General features: G+C 47.9%; 1 protein-coding gene across 1 annotated transcript; it reads left to right on the forward strand.

Moving 5' to 3' along the window:
• Positions 1-3,885: 3,885 nt before the first annotated feature.
• On the forward strand, positions 3,886-20,359 carry RMDN3 (regulator of microtubule dynamics 3). Its single transcript, XM_049898188.1, has 13 exons — positions 3,886-4,024; positions 4,426-4,619; positions 7,710-7,902; positions 8,311-8,454; positions 12,872-13,133; positions 13,884-13,986; positions 16,532-16,592; positions 18,014-18,089; positions 18,254-18,331; positions 18,587-18,685; positions 18,994-19,047; positions 19,184-19,264; positions 19,564-20,359. The coding sequence occupies exons 2-13, from the start codon at positions 4,433-4,435 to the stop codon at positions 19,615-19,617; spliced, it is 1,392 nt and encodes a 463-aa protein (XP_049754145.1). The 5' UTR covers positions 3,886-4,024; positions 4,426-4,432; the 3' UTR covers positions 19,618-20,359.
• Positions 20,360-20,370: the final 11 nt, after the last annotated feature.

Here is a 20,370-nt window from a genome sequence, read left to right on the forward strand (position 1 = left end):
TTCATACAACAGAAAATATATAGTACTAAAAATGCTGAGCAATATAAAAGCAGATCTTGGGAAAAATGTAGAACAGTTCTATGTACATAAAGCACAAGATATATTGTTTGGGATAAAAACACGTGGCCAAATTATAAAGAAAGGTGACCAGTTGCTGTCGAGTTGGACTGTGCTCCGCAGAGCTTCCAACGGCCGATTTTTTGAAAGCAGGTCGGCAGGGCTTCCTTCTGAAGTGCCTCTGGGTGGACTTCAATCTCCAACCTTTTGGCTAGCAGCCAAGTGCGCTGACCATTTGCACTACCTCGGGACCCCTAAAGGAAGATTCCAGTTGCCATTGAGTCGATTCCAACTCCTAGTGACCCTGTAGGACAGAGTAGAACTGCCCCGTAGTGTTTCCCAGGCTGTAATGTAATCTTTGTGAAAGCAGACTGCCATATCTTTTTTCTAAAGAGCAGCTGTAGGTTCAAACCGCTGGCCTTTTTGTTAGCAGCCCGGCACTGAAACGCTATTCCATCAGGGCTCCTTAGAAGGAAAGGTAAGGGAATGATTGTAAAAATGGTGCGCCCACAGCGTCAGACCTCCTCGTCTAACTTCACAAGGGGGAAGACAATCACCAGCAGCATCAGTCCAAGGCGAATTCCTATGAGGCAGAGGCCAGCTATTCTTCCTCTCTACGACCTTTTGACCAATTCTGACACCAGCCATCTCTCCCACAGCACTCTCTGCATCTCTGCTGGGTTCTGTCTGGCATCCGGTCTCCTGGTTCTGTTGCTGCTGCTTCTCTGCCGCTGCTTCTTGCTGCCTTGCTTTGTCTCTGGTGTTACAGCTCTCTCTGTCCCCTGGGTCTAGGAGGTTCTCGGTGGAGGGACCCTGGGTTCAAAGGAGATGTTCTGCTCCTGTCTCTTCTTTTTCTTCTTGGCGAGTGAGGTCCCCCCTTTGTTCCTCTGGGATGGTTCATTTTAAGCCTAGCAGGATGGGAGTCAGAATCGACTTGACAATGAGTTTTTTCTTTTTTAAAATTTAGGATGGCAAAACTGACCAATCCCCTAGTTAGGGTGCCATATACCTTATTTGCATGGTCTCACCCCCACAAGGGTGCCATGCACCTTATTTATGTTATTAGCAAGATGTCCAATCCCCTTGGTGGGCCACAAGCACCTTATTTGCATAGACTCACCCAAACATTTGTTGGAGTTAAAAGACTATGTTGAGAAAGGCCATATAAAAATGAACCATCACACTGAAATAATAAACCTAATATGTAGGGTAATGCCTACCTCTGAGAGAGCAGAGAAAGGGATGAGATGATGAAGCACATGAAGTGGTTCTTAAAAGGCAAAGGTAATTCTTACAGTAGCAGGTGGGGGCAGGGGGTTATTTTTTATACACATATTACAGATATTCTTTTGTATTCCATAAAAATAAAAACAACTTTTAAAAGTATCAAGAACCTTGGGGATTAGCTGCAGGGGGTAAGGCCGCCTTCCTAAGGCATTTAACTATGTCACAGGCCTGAGAAGAGCCAGGTAGATGAGGCTTTCATGTTCTGGGCAGGGAGCAGGAACAGGAGTTTGGGGTCTGCTCCGCTTGCCTCTTTCAGCCTGGGCTTTGGAGGGCATGGGAGGAGACACAAGGGCAGTGTACATCTGAGGCTGCTGAGAGCTTTATTGGATTTGCAAAACTAGCTCGCAGATGTAGCATAAGATAAAAAGCTAACCCAGTACAGCCCACCCCACTGCTGATTGCTCCTGAGGCCACATGCCCACCAGATAACATCTTTAATATCCAGAGGGAAATGAATTCCACTGCTTGGTCTGCCCAGCTGGCCTCCCTTCCCACTGCAGACAATCAGTTTATCTGGGAGTGCTACTTCCGTATAAGGAGAGGAGAAATTGTCTCTCTGTAACTCAGCTTTTCATCATGTCTGAGAAAGCATCATTGAAGTGGCAGGGCCTGGATGGTGGCCATTCCTTCTTTCTTCCTCCCTCCCTGCAGCTTTTATGGATGCCTCTCTGCATTAGAGCTGTGCTAGGTATAGGGGACATCAAGAAGAATCAGGCTTGAACCCTGTCCCAGAAAAGTGAGTGGTCCAGTGGGGTAAACAGACTAGAAATTAAGGAATCATAGAACTAAGTGTAATGAAAGTAAACAAGCCTTGCAGCAAAGACAGATACAAAGATTAATTCCACCAAGGCAGTGGTCTGGGAAGGTTTCCTGGAGGAAGTGAGTTTTTATTTTCTCTAAAATAAAGTTAATATATTTTGTTTTTACTACAAAAGCAGTACATGCTTATTATTTAAAAAAATGAGAGAAAAAAATCGAAATGTGTAAAAAGAATAAGAAAATACTCTTTTCTTATTACCAACACAATCATAGTTAACCCTTTAGTGTATCTCAAGAGGTATTACTTGAAGCGGATCTTAAAAAATGAGTAGGTCTAGACCAAAGATGAGAAGGTCAGGGGGGACAAAGAAGCTAGATTAATGGAAATAGAACCACCAGAACAGAAATAATGAGAATGGTAACACATTGTGCAAAGTGTAATGAATGTCATTGAATAATACCTATACCAAAACCAAACCAAACCTGTTGCCTTTGAGTCGATTCAGACTCACAGCAACCCTGTGGGTCGGAGTAGAACTACCCCAAGGAGTGGCTGGTGGATTTGAACTGCCAACCTTTAGGTTAGCAGTTGAGCTCTTAATCACTGTGCCACCAGTGCTCCAAATAAAATGTGTAGAAATTGTTAAATAAGAACCTAATTTGCCACGTAAATTTTTTCCAGAAACACAGTAAAATATTTTTAAAAAATGAGTAGGAGGTATTGGTGAAGTTCTATTCCTTAAGCTGCAAGGTGTTTTAAATTTATTCTTTACAATGTACATATGAATTAAATATACTCATGTATATAAAATATCTCACAATTAAAAGGTAAATAAATATAAGATGTAGTCAAAATTTTGGCTGTTACTAAACTGGATTTTAACTCTTAGGAAATGCTGACAATAAGGCTTGAAATCATAGTCCAAAAAATCAGTCTTTTTAGTTTCTAAAATTACAATGAGCTACATAAAATTACAAGAGAAAAGTGGAAATATAAAAAAATCTATGGGTCACTGGCAGGCACAGAAAAAAATGATCACCACATGTTAAAAAGAAGCAAACAAACAAACCTAAATGGTATCTGAACCGATTTAGACAATCAGGAATCAACTCTGATCCGCCCAAATGTTTAAAAAAAAAAAAATTATCATCGGAGAAATGAATTTCCAAGATTCCATTCACATTCTGGAAATGGATAAAGAGTTTACGACCCTGTCCCTGCTTAGTGTAATAACGACAACATAAGGTTTAAGATGTTTTTAGGGCTGGCGTGTAGTCATCTACAATATGAGTTTTTAAATGTCAGCTGACAGGAACCTAGGAACTCAGGAACCTCTTGTGGATAACCACTAATGAACCTGTTCTAATTTGATCTGCCAAAGGCGCCACTGTCCACTGCTTAGTAAATGAATAAAAATTCCGAATACAATTAAGTTAAGCGAAATGAAATAAAGTCTGAGCTATGACGGAGTGTTAAAGGGGGGAGAGGGTGGCGCTTTTCAGGTAGACAAAGGATCATTCTAGGCAGAAGTAAGAGTAGCAGCAAAGGTAGAAAGCTTAAAAATGCGGAGTGTCCCGGGGAACAGCAAACAATCTAAGAGTGACTGAAGGGAAATGGAGCCTCAGCTGACCCGACCGTGAAGGGCACTTGGGTCCCGCCTCCGAGCCCTCAGCCCTTCTCTCTCGGTTTCCCTTTCCCGCTCTCTGCTGGCCCCGCCCACCCGGCGTCCCCCCCCCATCGCCCCGCCCCCGCCCCCTAGGAGACGCGGGGTCGGGGGCGGAGTCTCGCGCGGACAGCTCATGGCGTCTTCCTAGGGCGCGCGGAGTTGAAGGCGCTGTTTAATGACGTCACGATCATTGACAGCGTGAGGCGGTGGTGGTAGTGGTGGCGGTGGCTGCTGCCATGGTGGCGACGGGCCGGGTAAGAGTCCGAGGGTCGAAGTTGATCTCCTGGCAGGCCAAGCGCTGGGGAGGCCGGGAGTTTGCGGGCAGGGCGGCGAGGTGGTGACTGCGGTGCGGGTAGGCTGAGGCGGGGGTTGAAGGCTCAGGAGCCGGACTTCTTGATCTGGGCTAGAGGGTGTGTTGAGCGGAGGCTGCGTCCAGGTTGGGTGAAAGGTGCGGTAGTCCAGGTCTAGGGGGCTGGCAGAGCCTTCGAGTTCGCACTGGGGCGAGAGTAGTCGGGAGCAAAGGGTCTGAGCAAGGAGATGCCTGCAGGGGTTTGGCCTTGGTGGTGGGTGAGTCAGGCTCACGAACCTCTGCCCCCTCCCCAAGTTTTCCCCACCCCTAACCTCACCCTCTCCCCGTGGCGCGCGCGGGCTGCAGGTGCAGGATGTCTAGACTGGGGGCCCTGGGTGGCGTCCGCACCGGCCTGGGGCTGTTGGTGGGCACCGCCGCGGGCCTTGGATTCCTGTGCGCCCTTTACATCCAACGGTGGAAACGAACCCAGCGCCATGGCCGGAGCCAGAGCCTGCCCAACTCCCTGGAATACACGCGGACTTCAGAGCCCGGACGCCAGGGTAGGAGACGGTCTCCTGAGGTCGTGGTCACTGCCGACAGATGGGCCTGGGGTCCAGGCTGCCTTTAGCAGAGCCTGTGAGACAGGGCAACGGGGGCGCCCGAGGGTTTCACTTTCTTGGAAAGCTTCTTGAAAAGAAAAGCAATTTTCATTTTCTGTATTTTTCCCCCTATAACCCCAGGAAAGAATATTGTGAAAAAGTCTGTTTAGCTTTCACTTTTTTGTTCTGGCCACGTAGTGCAATGTGTGTATTAAAGGCACTTAGTGTTGGGTTAGCTTGGCATAGGGTGTGTAGTAAGTAGAAGATAAGTCCAAAAGAAGGAAAAAGGAATAATTTAATTTTGTAAGAATTAAAAGCCTTGAGGCTTACTTATCCTCATTAGAATTTGGAGACAATCTAGTCCAAATTTTTTGTTCTTCTTATGAGGAAATCAAGATTCAAATGATTAACTGCTCTGAGGTTGTCACAGAGCAAGTAAGTGGCAGGATTGGGCCTAGTCACCTGGTCCAGGGGACTTTCCACAGAACAGGGCTGAGAGCTCACTTAATGCAATTGAACCTGAATGTGGCTGGAAGCCAGGCATAGCTGAAATGGACAGTGCTTTCAGTTTTGCAAAACTTTCATGTTAACTTGTTTGAGCAAAGCATCCAAGGCTGGCTTAAACCTCTCTGTTCCTTCTTCATCTTTGTTTAATAGAAGACTGTTGAGATCATCTCATCCTGTGTTACTTGTGTTTTCTCTGATTACCAATGCCAGGTCTGATTTTAGCCATGTTGGTTTGAAAAAGTTAATTTTGGAAGAGAGCCTTCAAAGAATTATCACCCTACAAATATGGTATGATATAAGAAGACAAGATATATATACAGAGTTCATTGGTGTTTACCAGGGACTGTGGGGGATGGGGGGCACTCTCTAGATCATAGATACTTGTTATTGTTGGTGATGGGAAAGGCAGCACAGAATGTGGGGGTAGTGAGCACAGCTTGACTAAAGTAAATGTTGCCACTAGGAAGTACACAGGAAACCTTGGTGGTGTAGTGGTTAAGAGCTATGGCTGCAGTTCTAATGCACTAGGAGCTCCTTGGAAACCCTATGGGGCAGTTCTACTCTGTCCTATAGAGTCAGAATCGACTCCATGGCAATGGGTTTTTTTTTTTTTAAGAAGTGCACAAGAGAAAAGGATGTTTGTGCTAAAGAATATGACATATATAATTCAGCAACAACACCAATAATAACAAAAAAAAAAAACAGTGTACGGTCACATGTAGGTGTACAGGCATATATGTTTACAGGTAGATAAAAGTGTGTACATATGTGTGCACAGACAGAAGTACATGTATGTACAGATATATGTGTGTACACATATGTATTCATAGAGGATACAGTTACAGATACTCCTCAGACATAACCAAACACCTTGTGAGATTGGTTTTCTGAGTTTGAAGGCTTAGGACCTTAGTCTTGTGGGACAACTCAGTCAATTGGCGCCACAGAGTTCATGTTCTGCATCCCTAGTGAGGTGAGTAGCGTCTGGGCTCTTAAAAACTTGAGAGCAGCCATCTAAGATAAAACTAATGGTTTCTACCCTTCAGGAGCAATAGAGTAAGAAGGACCAAAGTCTCAGAGAAGAAACTAGTCTAAAGGGCTAATAGCCTACACAAGCCATGGCCTTATCTACCCTGAGACCAGCAGAACTAGACGGTGCCCAGCTACCACTACCGATCGTTCTAATCAGGGCCACAGTAGATGGACCCTGAAAGAACATGAGAAAAATGTGGAACACAACTCAAATTCTTAAAAAGTCAAGACTTCATGGACCAGTTGACACTAGAAGACTGAGACTGTTGCCTTGAGATACTCTTTAAACATTGAACCAAAACTATTCTCTCAGGTCATCTTTTAGTGGAGTAACAGATTGGCACAAAAAATACAGGATATCATCCATGAATATGGTGCTCCATTAAAAAATCATCTATAAGGTCAACAATTACTCTAAAGCAAAGATGAAAAGAAAAGGGGGCAGGGAAACTGGAGTACTGGAAAGGGAACAACCAGAAAGCAGTTAAAGAGCATGTTGACACATTGTGAAAAATGTAACTAATGTCACTGAACAATTTGTAGAAATTGTCAGATGAGAACCTAATTTGCTGTGTAAACTTTCACCAAATACACAAAAAATATTGTTAAAAAAATAATAAAGTTATCGCCCCAGATTGCAGCTGATTGTCAGGATTTTATAGTCTGGTAGAAACCTAGGATTGTAGGTGTGCTTGTCTTTCTACCCTTTCCTTGAGTTTTGTTTGTATTGTAATATGGCTGAGATTGTTACTAGACTTTCTTTAACAAAGGATTTCTGCTTGCTTAACTGTGGGGCGTGCCCTGGTTTTTTTTTTTTTTTTTTCTTTCTCGTTTTTACATTTTCCAGTCCAGTTGCCTGTGGCTCTCAGTTTACTAGCATTTCACTGTTGGAATTCACCTGGGTTGGAATTCAGGGTTGGGTTAGTGGGGCTGGACATGGTGCTTTTCCTGTGGGATCTGTATGGGCATTTTTCAGAGTACCTTTTCTCTTAGTAACTTCCCCTTTTTTCTTTGTCCCTCTCTGATGATACTAATGGAGGTCTTGAGAAGAGCTGAGTTTTCTTTCCTATTCTTTGTGAAAGATCAGAATTTGAATGAGCTCAGTTTTAGTTTTGCTGTGTGCTTGGCACTGGTTGCCTGGCATTTGGACACGGTCGTCAGGTAGAGGCTCCTCTTTGACTCTAGTGGGGCGGCCGTCCTGCCTCCCAGGTGCCACACTCTGGCAAGCATTCCACGTTATCTGCGTGGTATGCTGCGTTGCTGACGAGCTCTGGTGTGGAAAGTCTTGGAGCAGAGGGCTCTTGTTTAGAGATTAGAGCCTTAATTTGTTTTTCTAGATAGCTCCTTGGAACTAGTTTCCATGGCTTAGCTGTGAAAATATGCCATTTGAGCCTGAAGGGTCTTGTCTATACATGGAACTTGGGTGAGGAGCAAGTGTTCTTGAATTCTAAGTGCAAGATCCCTTCTTCCCCGCTGCCCTGGGTGTCACCGTTTCCTGTCCCTCTTCCTCAGTGATGCTGTTGCAGGCAGCCCCAGGTGAGGCCGGAGATGCTGCGGTGCTGTCCCGTCTTCCCCGAGAAGGGCAGGAGGAGGTGCTGGGCCGCCTGGACTTCGTGCTGACGAGTCTCGTGGCACTGCGGCGGGAGGTGGAGGAGCTGAGGAGTGGCCTGCAGGGGCTTGCTGGGGAGATTGTTGGCGAGGTCCGGTGAGTAATGGGGCCTCCTGCTACTTTGTACCCTTTCCCCAGCATCTCCCTGCCCCTGCAGCTTTCTCAGCTGGGGTGTGTTCTGGCCTTGCTCTGTGTCTGAGGAAGAGGCCATCTTATAGTGTCTAAGCTAATTTGCAGTGAAAACAGTACACTTTGTACCTTGTCGCCTCTGGGCCCTCACAGTCTGTTGCAGCAGCTGGAACCCTGTCCTGCCTATCTGGTCTGTCCATACAGGCTGGGGCCAGATAGCTGCCCTTCCTGTTCTTCTGAGGGTGGAGACCAAGGAATTTTCTCCGCCTTTGGCCCTTCAATGAGGAGTGGTTGTAAGAGCCTCTCTCACGGTGAGGGAAAGGCCAGGCTGGATGGGGCCTCATGGCACCCTCCTGCATGGGGCCTGCTTTCCAGGTCCCATATGGAGGAGCACCAGAGAGTGGCTCGGCGGCGAAGGTTCCCGTTTGCCCGCGAGAGGAGCGACTCCACTGGCTCCAGCTCTGTCTACTTCACGGCCACCTCGGGAGCCACATTCACAGATGCTGAGAGTGAAGGGGGGTGAGTCCTCTCCTGGTGGCAGCTGTGGCTGTGGCTAGGTTGCATTTTTCAATTTTTTTTATTGTTCTTTAAATGAAAGTTTACAATTCAAGTCAGTCTCTCATACAAAAACCTGTGCACACCCCAGTTGCTCTCCATACAATGTGACAGCATACTCCCTCTCTCCACTCTGTATTTCCTGTGTCCATTCAACTCACTCCTGTCCCCCTCTGCCTTTTCATCTCGCCTCCAGACAGGAGCTGCCCACATAGTCTCATGTGTCTACTTGAGCTAAGAAGCACACTCCTCACCAGTATCATTTTATGTCTTATAGTCCAGTCTAATCTTTGTCGGAAGAGTTGGCTTCGGGAATGGTTTTAGTTTTGGGCCAACCGAGAGTCCAGGGGCCATTACCTCTGGGGTCCCTCCAGTCAGGTTGCGTTTTTTAAAAGCAATGCTTACCAATAGAAAATTCAGACCAAGCTGCTCTAAATAATTTTTGGAACAAGGTAAGGATATAAGTAAATAAAATGCAGAAAAGTTGAAACAAAAAAAATCATCCAATTTATGTCATCCAGACATTAGCTGAAATGTTAACGGTGGTTATTGCTTCATCTGTTATTTTCCTCTGAGTAGGTTTGTTTTTTACATAGCTGTTATGACATAGGGTGTACTTTATTTTTGTTTTCTTGTAACATTCGTTTTGGGGCATTTTTCTGTGTTACCACCAGGACTTTGTAAGGATTGTCTCGATGCCTTTGTTTCTTTGACTGAGTGGCCGAGGCAGGTGTGGAGCGTCTCCAGGACTCCATGAGCTCCCGCCGGCCTGGATGTTCTCACCTTCCCACAGGGCAGGCTTGCCCATGCCGCAGCCTGGCAGGTGGGAGGTGACTGACCCGATGACTTGGTGACCCAGCAGGTCTGACCGTAGGCCTTATGGTGAAGCGGGGCCACAGGGAGTCTGGTGGACAGCCTCCTTCAAGCTGGGTCAGGCCAAGGGCTTTTTGATTTTAAACCACTAGTGAAACTTTGGAACTCTGCTCCCAAGGCTGGGGTTTGAATGAGCACCTTTGTTCATTCTTTGCCTGGTGCTGTCAGAGCATCTCCCTCACCCACTGTGAGCTCCAGCCATGCAGGTGGCCTGTGTGAGACCCGCAGGCGATCACTCCTTGGCGGCCTCTGCCGACCTTTCTCCCTCCGCAGGGAACAGATCGGTACAGAGAACAGCCGAGCTTTACACTAGGTCAGGGTGGCTGATGCCGCTGTGAACAAGACACGGAAACCAGAAGTTAAAATCAGCCGTTCAGGGTGATTTTGCAGGATTGGCCCTCTTCACCGCAGCAGTTTATAGAATTAGAATTAGCTACCATTTATTCCTCTCTTCCTCTGTGCAAGACACTGCACTAAGCACGTTAGAGGCATTGCCTCACAACAGTCCTATGGAAGGGGTGCTTTGATTCTCCCTATTGTCAGATGGAGAGTTGTGAGGCTTAGTGAGGTGCTACCTTGCCTGTTGTTGTACAACTGCTAAGTGGTATCACTGTACAGACATAGCCTGAGTTCCATTCTCTTGACAACTGGGCTTATCTGCAGGAGTGGAGGGTCTGTGATCTGAGGCATGGCTTGGTCCTCAGGGCACATTTAGGGGGCTTCTCAGGAAGACACACAGCATGTGGCCTTGGGGGATTCCCCCACTGGCTAAGCGCCGCCACAGCTCACTGCCAGGGAAGACCTGAGATGCAGTGGTCCTGTTTGTTCAGTCCATCTTCCTCAAGTAGAAAGATGGACTCCTGCTTATCTTCATTTCGCTTCCTAAGAAAATGAAGAATAGTGCTAGTCTCCTTTCCCACATCAGCGCCACTGGGTACCTGTGCTGGCTTTGATTATTGCTCAGGTGCCTTTTGAAACAGTGAAGTCTTGCTGAAGCGCTCCAGTCCTCCATCCCTGACCACAGTTGCTGGGCTATCTGACCCCGTAGTAGATGCATTCTCAAGGGCTAGCAGAAGCAGCCCTTTTCTATTCAGTGTGCCTCTGGGCCGAGAGATGCTTTCAGAGGGTTGTGTTAGAGAAGGAAGCAAAAAATAAAATTGCTATTTAATGTGTATCTGGATTGCAAAGAAATGAAAAGGACTGGAAGTAGGTTACAGTGAACACCGAGGCTTGAAGAGCACATCAGTGGAACCCAAGTAAGCAGGCCACTTGGGTGAGGGAACTGACGCTTGAACTTTGTAAGAAGGGCTGATAGGAGAGGTCACTGCTCTACCCAAGATCAGGGCAGGACAGGGCTGCCCTGTGATAGGGTAAGGGGAGGGGTGGCTTTCTTGGTTATAGCTCCAGCAAGCTTAGCCCATGACTGATTCTGTGGTGGCCACATGGAAGCCTATGGTGGTGCAAGGCTCTGTTGTTTGGCTGGCTGCTCTCTGGGGCAGTGGCCACGTGGAATACTTCTCTTTGACATAAACCCATTGCTGTTCATTCGATTCCAACTCACAGCAACCCTATAGGACAGAGTAGAACTGCCCCACAGGGTTTCCAAGGAGCGGCTGATGGATTTGAACTACCAACCTTTTGGTTAGCAGCTGAGCCCTTAACCACTGTGCCATCAGGGCTCCCTCTTTGCCATGATCAGTGCCATATCAGTCAAGGGGGAATCAGGAGGAGACCACAAATGCTGACCAGGGGAAGGGGGGCTTCTTTGAGGGATGAAGGGATAAGATTTGATGGGCTATCCTACTCTACTGAAAGCTGTATTCCCTCCTTCTCCCAAATAAAATAGCAACCTTGAGGTCTCAGAAGATGGACTGGGTATGGAAGAGGCAGAATCACTGATCACAACTCTCCAGGAAGCCTTCCCAGGCATCCCAGCCAAGAGGGACGGCCCACAACCTCGTCTTCCCTCCTTCTTGGGCATCTGTCACTTCTTTTAGCTTGGGTCTTGTCTCCACCACTGAGAGCCTCTTAGGGTCAGGGCCTGGTCATCTTTGAACGTTGCACAGCTCAGTCCCTTAGTAGGCTTGGGAGTTGAAGGCAGGGCTTCAAAGCAGTTTGTTCTGGTTCAAACCCCTGTTGAGAATTTCTACCCCAGATGTACTGAATCAGAATACACTTTAACAAGATCCCTATGTGATTCTTATGTGTAACAATTTTTGAGAACCACTGCTCTACTAGTGGTTCACAGAATTGGTTCCTAACCAGCAGGATTAGCGGAATTGGTTCCTAACCAGCAGGATTAGCGTCACCTGGGAACTTGTTAGAAATGCAAGTTCTCAGCAGGGGCTCGAACCAGAATGAACTGGTTGGATGCCCTGGTTGAAAGAAGGAAAGTTAGTGCCAGGAGGAGGGGCTTTGTGTGTGACTGAGTCTGTGGCCACTGACTTGTGGGCTCTCCTCAAGGAGCAGAGTAGGAGAGCACGGCCTCCTTGCTCAGAGGGAGCCGTGGTTCTCTGGCCCACTGTGGGAGTGGTGTGTTCCTGTGTGCATAGGTCCCCGCCAGTCCCTGTCCCATCTCAGAAGCCTCAGGTTGTATTAAACAAAGGGCCACCTTTCTGTCTGGTGGATTTCCCCAAGGGCTGGGTTGGTGGTTAGGGAGGTGTGAGAGAATGGCTTCTTTTCCAGTGGGTGCATCAGCTGGGGCTCCCTGGGAGCCTGTGGCTTAGATGTCAGACCCAGAGACACCTTCTCAGAAGGTCCTATCTGTATCTTTCTCTTCCCCTTCTTCCACCTACAAAGTAGTCGATACCCCCAGCAAGGTCCTTTGGTTCCCAAGGGCCACTCCCGTGTGGTTTAGGATTGGTTGCTGATGTAGAACAGAAGTGCAAGTTTAATTGAGAAAGAAAATGTGGGCATTTGTGCTGCCCATGACCTTGGAGGTTGGCACCCACTCCACTCGGCCCTGGCAGGTACCTTTGGCTGATAGAGCAAAAACGATTGACAAACCCTTAGTCTAGGGAGTAATCTAGCTCAGGAGATCAGCTCCACCTACATCTTACGGTTTTCATTTCTTTTTTTTTTTATTTATAAAAGGAAAATACCTATGCTCACAAAAGACATAAATAATGTTAAAAGATAGAAGAAAAATTTACCTTTAATTCCTCTGTCCTGAGAGGCCCACCGGCATCATTTTGGTTCATACCTTTCTAGGCCTTTTTTTTTTTTTTTTTTTTCCTAGCAGACATGGTAGTAGCAAAGCAGGAGATTCTCAGAGTGGCCTCTGACCATTCACGGGGCCCCTGGCTAGTCACCCTTCTTCCAGGCCATTTCCCCAGCCCACAGCTCCCATAGGAAGCTTTCTTTTGAGGATTCATTCTGCCCCTAAGCAGTAGGAATGGTACTTTGGACAACAGTGCTATGGTGGGTCCCTCTGTATGGGCGGTCCATGGTTCTCTAGAGGTTGAATAATCTTCTCCCTTCACCCTGTCACTTACTTTCTCTGCTATAGGTACACTACAGCCAATGCTGAGTCTGACTATGACCAGGACTCTGACAGGGAGAGTGAGGAGGGAAAAGATGACGTGAGCTGTGAGACCGTGAAGATGGGGAGGAAGGACTCCCTGGACCTGGAGGTGGAGGCAGCTCCGGGCCCTGGGCCTGGAGCCCTGGAGGATGTGCTGCCCCTCCTGCGGCAGGTGGACGAGCTGCACCAGGGCAGTGAGCAGGACAAGCGGGAGGGCTTCCAGCTGCTGCTCAACAATAAGCTGGCGGTGAGGCTCCCCACTGCCTGCTTGCTCCCACTCTCCCTCCCGCTCCTGGCCCAGGGCGTGAAGGGAGGCCCACCTGGCTACCGACTCCTGCAAGCAGACCTGGGGAGGGAAATGAGGGTGAAGTGGCAAGGGGAATATGCACCCCTCAGGATTGCATATTCTGTTCCAAGGAGGCCGAGCACTGACCCTGGGGGCCTGCATACTGCCCCCGACAACTCCCTGACAGTCTGCTGCCTCCTGGAGAGGCTCTGTGGAAGAACTTGACCCCTCACCATAGGAAAAACTGGGATGGGTTTTCCCTCTTCTTCCCTGAAGGCAGACAGCCCCACCTGCAGCCTCCATCACAAGCCTAAGTGGGTAGTACAGGTGCCAGTTCTCCTCCCAAGTTCACTGCCAGCATTTATGCTCACCCAGGTAGAGATGCCTAAGGTTGTTTTCTTTTTTTGGCAATTTCACTTTGTTCATTCTGTCAGCAAAAGACTTCTCTCTTGCCGTGCCTCATTCCAGCTCCTTGGAGTTGACCTCCTGGCAGTACTCGGCGGTCAGGGTGCCCTCCCTCTGCATGTGTGCAAGGCCTGTCATCAGCTGCAGGGAGAGGTCACCACAGGGGAGGGCTATGCCTCGGGCCTGGCCTGATCTCAGTGACTGTAACACACTGACTTGGAAAAGCAAACCTAGGGCATGGGGAGAGGGCCAAGGCCCCGCTCTGTGGTTGAGGGAAGAGGGGCCTCACACCTGTTTGGTCTGCAGTATGGAAGGCGGCAGGACTTCCTCTGGCGCCTGGCCCGAGCCTACAGTGACATGTGTGAGCTGACTGAGGAGGGGAGTGAGAAGAAGTCATACGCCCTAAATGGTGAGTGCTGAAAGGGCCCAGGTGGGAAGGTGACTGACTTTGATTATGGGAGTGGAGCTGGCCCATCTGCTTGGGGCCCAGGGGGACGAGTGAGATGCGGCTGCCAGGACAGCTGTGGCTCACTCACTCACCAGGGACAAATTCTCTGGCTCCCAGGAGCCCCTGCTTCCTCCTGAGGAACAGGAATCAGGTCATGGTGACTGAATAACCCAGGCGCCCATGCTTTTAGGTACGGTTGTATCCTGTTAGCATGACTTGTTCTCACTTCATAGCCACAAAGAGCGGCAAAGCCCCCTTTCTTAACCTGAGGAGGTCTGCTGCTGCTTAGGAGTCTGGTTTCACCTGTGGGGCCTGTGGAGCACGCTCCCTGAGAGCATGAGGGGATGTTTGGTGATGAGTGGACGTTTGGCAAGCACCTGGGAGGGTGGCATGGGGGGCTACTGCCAGCTTACAAGCCCCTGGGATCCCCTGTGCAAGTTTGCTGTCAGAGTCATACGCTGAGGGGTAGGATTCAGCTGACCTGCGCCAGGCTCCGGGCTCTCCTTGTCCGTCTTAAGGTCGCTGAGAAACCTGGGACTGTGGGAAGATGATGTGTCCTGCCAAGCGACACGTCCTCTGAGTCAAGACCATCAATGGGCTTGTGGTTCAGCGAATTATCTAAAGTAACTGAGTTATCTACAGTGGATTCATCTACTTTCCCGCTTTTATAAGTACAGCCTGCAAACACCATTGAATCTCTGATGGTGCAGAATCTGACAATACCCCAGGTCATTGTTGTAAACACTGACTTTTGTTGTAGAATTCTGTTAATGTAGACAGAACAGGCCAACTGAATTGACTGTTTGATACAGGCCTTCAGAAAAATCTCTGGAAGTTCTAACAAAAGGTGCTTGCTTACATAGTTTGCTGAACTACTGTTTGCTTCTTTCTCTTTAAAACAGTTTCTGCCTTCCCTCCTAAATTTCAGGTGAAGATTCTGATAAGCCTTTGGATGATTTTGGGGCTCTTGGTAGCCACCTTTCCTTTCCTCTTGGTCACTGACCATCTCTTATTAATACTAGGATGCAGCATGAATCCTGAGAATGGAGGCCAGGGTGGTAGTCAGAGGAGCAGCTACAGACAGCACTGGTCTGGTCTGGTTCCCCAAGCTTAGCACCCTGGGACAAGTCTGTTCCTGCTGGAGGGCAGGGGACCATAGAGTGTCTCTGAGGGTCCTGCTCTAGAACTGTGGCCTTTTAGAACTATCCTTGTTGGTCCTAAAGTTCTTAATTTCTTTCTCTAGAAGCTGGACCACCAGGAGGCAGCCATTCTGTGGGATCTCAGGCAATGTCTGTCTTCCCCCGTGTCGGTGTGGCCTGGCACCTGACTCAGAGCCTTATAGTTTAACCAGGAGACTCATGAGCAGGATAGAGAACTTGGCAGGAACTGGTGTCTCATTCTTCACTATTACTTTTCTAATGAGCAAATTTGCCTTGAAGGGGACAGAGAGAAGTCCCCTAAGAAAGTCAGTGTCCTCTGTAGCATCAGTTGTCTGAAACATCTATTCGTTATATAAATAGCATTATACCATGGTTACTATAATTGGAATATGAGGAAAAATTTCAGAGTACCCAGCCTACCACCTCAACATTTTCTCTGTGTTCTCTTCCAAACCCTGAGTTTTAATCAGCAGAGAAACCCTGTTTTGCAGATCCTCTTTGCCCCAGGGGAAACCCTGGTGGCGCAGTGGTTAAGTGCTGTGGCTGCTAACCAAAGGGTTGGCAGTTCAAATCCACCAGGTGCTCCTTGGAAACTCTATGGGGCAGTTCTACCCTGTCCTATAGGGTCGCTTTGAGTCAGACTCGACTCAATGGCAACAGGTTTGGTTTTGGTTTTTTGCCCCAGGGTGTAGGCGTGTCTTCCTTCAGATGGCTACAGCCCTCTGCCTCTTTGACACTTGAGGGGCCCCTTGTCAAGAGCTTTCACATGTTTGGGCCTTGGCTTCTTTGTTCATTTTGGTGGCTAGAAAACTTAGGGAAGACCAAGTCTCCCTTGAGACCTTGGTCTATCTGCCTCCTGTGAGGGGTTCTGGCCTGCAGCAATAATTAACATGAGTTTTGGACCCTCTCCTAATAAAATGCACATATACCAAAAATTTGATACAATTTCAGAGGGATTCATTGATACCCTGAAGCCTACCCACAGATCCCAGATCAAAAACCCTTCAGAGTAAGGTCTGCTGGGGACAGTTTCTGATGGCCTTTGGGTCTCATCTGTTTATATTTGAAACGCGAAAATCTGCGTCAGGAACTTCAAGTGGGTTTTGTAAACAGAAGGTAGCTGGGGCAGCTGATGACAGAGTTGGGGAGGCAGAGGGGAAGGAGAAGTCATATTATACAAACTGGTCCCTGGGAAGCTGTATGTGACTTCACTCTGCTCAAGTTCACAACCGTTTCTAAACCAGCCCAAGTCCAGTAGGGACTGAAAGCTACAGCATCATTCTTCCCTTTCTGTGGGAGGGCACACAGGAGCCCGTGTCAATTTCTGGATCACCTTTGTCCTACAGGAAAAGAAGAAGCGGAGGCCGCTCTGGAGAAGGGGGATGAGAGTGCCGAATGTCATCAGTGGTAATAACACCCTGCAGAGTCCCAGGGAAGACCAGTGGGGTCAGAGTGGAGGAGATAAGGGCCCTTGCTTTGCTCCAGCCACAGAGGCATTTGCCAGAGGAACCAGGAGAGGGAGCTCTGGCTTTTATTTTCACATGCCCCATCCTACCGCTTCCAGAGACCAGGGAAATTTTCTCTGGGAGGGGGCTTTCAGGTCAGGACAAGGGAGTACAAGGTTTTTTTCTGTTAGGGCTTGGAGAACCGAATAGCTTTGTAAGTCATCCTTGTTAGAAACTTGTGGGTTCTTTTCTCCTCGGGAAGGCTGGGACAATTTGCAGCTCTCCTATCCTTCACAACTCTTCTTTCCCCCAGCTGCAAGCCCTGGCTGCTTTGCTTGGCTCGCGTGAGGAAAACTGGATGTGAGCTTATCCCTAGGAAGTTCAGTGGTCATTTCTTGGCTTATAAAAACATCAGCTCTGCTTGGTCTCATGTGATGCAACGTTCTGCCAGCCTGATGGGTCAGAGCCTGGTCATTTTGTGTGTCCCAGGGCCTGGGTCCAGCATCTGACGAGTCCTCATTTCAGTGAAGACGTTCATTGTCCACTGCTGCCCCTTGCTTTCCATGTCTCTGCAAGTGGTCTTCTCAGAGGCAGGTCACTGTGTCTTAGGTGTCATAGGTGCTGCTTCCCCAGGCTCCCAGGGATGGCAACTGGCTCATAGTTGACTCTCAATTCCTAAGGAAGAGCTGTCTGCACTAAATATGGGTATGAGTCTCTGGCAGTGTCTAATACAAATGTCCCAATATTTAGTGAAGGCCTGGGTTAGACATTCAGCTTCTGTCAAATGTGCTTCTAGGAACAAAACTGAGGGGTGGCGTAGTGAGACCTTGTTTGGAAGACAGAGGATGGCAAGCTGGCTAGCGGGGAGTGGGGGTGGCGGTCCTGAAATTGGAGGGCTTTCTTCCTTTGCTTCTGCTGGTCCCCAAGTTAACATCAAATTCCTTGAGTATCCTGTCCCAATTTCACTGCCCTAAAATATGGCTTCCCAAGTTCCAATGATACACCTGTATACTTCCAAGGCCAATGACACCCTCTTCCTGTTTACTCAGGAGACAAAAGAACAATACAATCAGGTCTTGATCTAATCTACCAGAGATCTTTTCAAGTTTTTATGACACCTGTGACTGTACTCTTTATGAAAGGGGGAAACTTCTGACACTGGGGACTTGGTCTGGGACCGTGCCTCGATATTCTTAGGTGTAGGAGAGAGGGTTAGTGTGGGAGACTAGTACGCTCTGGAGAGCTGTGAGCCTACCAGTATGTTTGCTGAGAACATTGGCTGGGACCACGCGTCTGTGAAGAGAGAGAATTATATACAGATAGAAATTGCAGTGGTGGCTTCCAGCCCTCATCGCTGAGCTTGGTGCCGCTTCCCCTCCTCAGGTACGCAGTGCTTTGTGGTCAGCTGGCTGAGCATGAGGGCATCCAGAGGCGCATCCAGAGTGGCTTTAGCTTCAAGGTGAGGAAAGGCTTCTCTCCCTCCCTTGTGCTGGTCTCGTCCAGGCTCCCTGGCTACTTCCCAGCTTCCCTTAGCAGGGCTTTCCTACAGCCTCAGTGACTTGCCTCTCTTCCCTTAGCAACTCTTGTCTCTGATGTTAGTTTATTTACATTTTTCTCCCTCAGGAGCATGTGGACAAAGCCATTGCTCTCCAGCCAGAAAACCCCATGGCTCACTTTCTCCTGGGCAGGTGGTGCTACCAGGTGAGCTACATCCCAGGGCTTGACATAAGGTTCTGAGTGTCCTGTGACACTGATCTCCTTGCCAAGAGGAGCAGGGCCCTCAGCTTCCTCGGCCTGGTCCGGCTCAGGTGCTATTTCTTCTGAACACCTGTAGTATTGGTGTGTATTGGTGGTCGAGACCCTGTTTAACCCTGTTTGTTTCCAGTACAGAATATTCCGTCTTCCTACAGTTATTTCTTAAAATGTTTCACTCACACCCTGATCTTTTGGTGGCAGGTCTCTCACCTGAGCTGGTTAGAAAAAAAAACTGCTACTGCCTTGTTGGAAAGTCCTCTCAGTGCCACTGTGCAAGACGCCCTGCAGAGCTTTCTAAAGGTACCAGGGAAGGAAGGTAGACACCAGCCCAGAACACCAGGGTGACCCTGTTTCTTTCTCCTAAGGACATGACTGGGACCCTTAATGGATGGGGTTCCTGGCAGGGGATAATTTTGTGTTTGCTTGCTCTTGTGGGAAATCAGAATCACCTGAAAAGCTTTTTTTAAAAAAAATAGATTCCCAGACCCTATCCCAGACCCACTGAATCAGTCTCCAGCTTGGGGAATGGAGATCTTTATTTAATAAAGTCGAGCCTGACTTGAATTTGGGAATCTCTTACTGAAATACCTTCCTCCCTTCTTCTCCAGGTTGAAGAACTACAGCCAGGATATTCCAAAGCAGGAAGGGTATATATTTCTAAGGTAAACTCACTTGCCATCCTTACAGATGGGAAGATCCATAAGTAAAATTTCTGGGAACTCCTAAATGCACACATACTCATCCCCTTCTAGTCTTCTGGTTTATTTCTGCCAGGTTGTCACTGTTATGTGTTTTTAGTGCTACAGAGAGCTAGGAAAAAACTTGGAAGCTCGACAGTGGGTGAAGCTGGCCCTGGAGCTGCCAAGTGTCACTAAAGAGGTAATAATACTCTCAGGAACTTTTCTAAGACTGGGTCCTATCACTGAGTCATCATGGCTTAAGAAAGAAACTCTTCTCTTGAGGTCTTATGTCCCTAGGAAAGGAAGGCTCCATTTTTGTGTGTAGGCCCTTTCGTATACAGGGGAGAAGATGGAGCTCATGGGCTTCAGGCTATTGGGGAAAGTAGGAGAAAGACTGGTAATGGGCCGATCTCAGACTCTGGTACCAGCAGTTTGGGAAACGTTGGCTCCAGATTTTGAGTTCTAGCCTTGTTCTGTTTGTCTCTTTTGTCTCTTTAGGATTCAGCTTTCCAGAAGGACCTGGAAGAACTGGAAGTAATTTTAGGAGAATAATCACATTCCAGTGGCCTTTATAACTTGAAGGATATCATTATTTACTTAAGGAGAAAAAAATCAAGGCATTTTTTTTTTGTTGTTAGGCCTGCTTAGCTCTGGAAATTGAGCCAGACTGGCTTAGGGGGTGTCCTGACTCATGGGTCTGACAGCTACCTGCTAACATTCTCCAGTTTCTTGCCTGTTGTCCACCAGTTAATCTATTCTAATCCTTTACCTAATCTGAAATTGGGTAAGTAGCTGAGGCCTAGGATTCTGTCCTCCTGAAGTGAATTTCTGAAAAATTAAGACTAGTATAGCACCTGCCCCAGGGTTGCGTGTGGGTGGAACCCTGAAGGCTGCTGGAACTAAGAGAAGGAAGTAGTAATACTGCTTTCAATTGCTGGTGAGGTAGGTGAACTTCAAAGAGCTACAGAACAAAGCACAGAACATATTAAACTCTAATCCTTTTCACTGATTAATATTCAACATAAGTGTGTATGGTCTAAGATTGCACCCCATCTACCAGAGTGAACGAAGGAGTCAGAGCAGCCCACAGTTTTGCCCTCTTATCACCCATCATGTGGATTCTTAACACTATTCATGGGCTGAGGGGCCGGACCATGTGATCTCCAGAGTCCTGACAGCTTTTGGAATGACAGCAGTGGCAAAGGTTTATGATACTGTGAAATGATGATCTGAAGAGTTGCCCGGAATGTATTATGGCACACACTTGAAATAAACCAAATTTGATTGGAAGTAATTACATTCTCC

The sequence above is a fragment of the Elephas maximus genome, chromosome 10 (assembly GCF_024166365.1).
Source record: "Elephas maximus indicus isolate mEleMax1 chromosome 10, mEleMax1 primary haplotype, whole genome shotgun sequence".
Classification (NCBI taxonomy): Eukaryota; Metazoa; Chordata; class Mammalia; order Proboscidea; family Elephantidae; genus Elephas; species Elephas maximus.

What these genes read in the sequence shown, in the direction of transcription:
- RMDN3 (XM_049898188.1), top strand. Translation starts at nt 4,433, where the DNA reads ATGTCTAGACTGGGGGCCCTGGGTGGCGTCCGCACCGGCCTGGGGCTG. An exon ending in TTCAGAGCCCGGACGCCAGG is followed by an intron (nt 4,620 to 7,709) that starts GTAGGAGACGGT and finishes CCTCTTCCTCAG; the next exon opens with TGATGCTGTTGCAGGCAGCC. An exon ending in TGGGCAGGTGGTGCTACCAG is followed by an intron (nt 18,332 to 18,586) that starts GTGAGCTACATC and finishes TTTTGGTGGCAG; the next exon opens with GTCTCTCACCTGAGCTGGTT.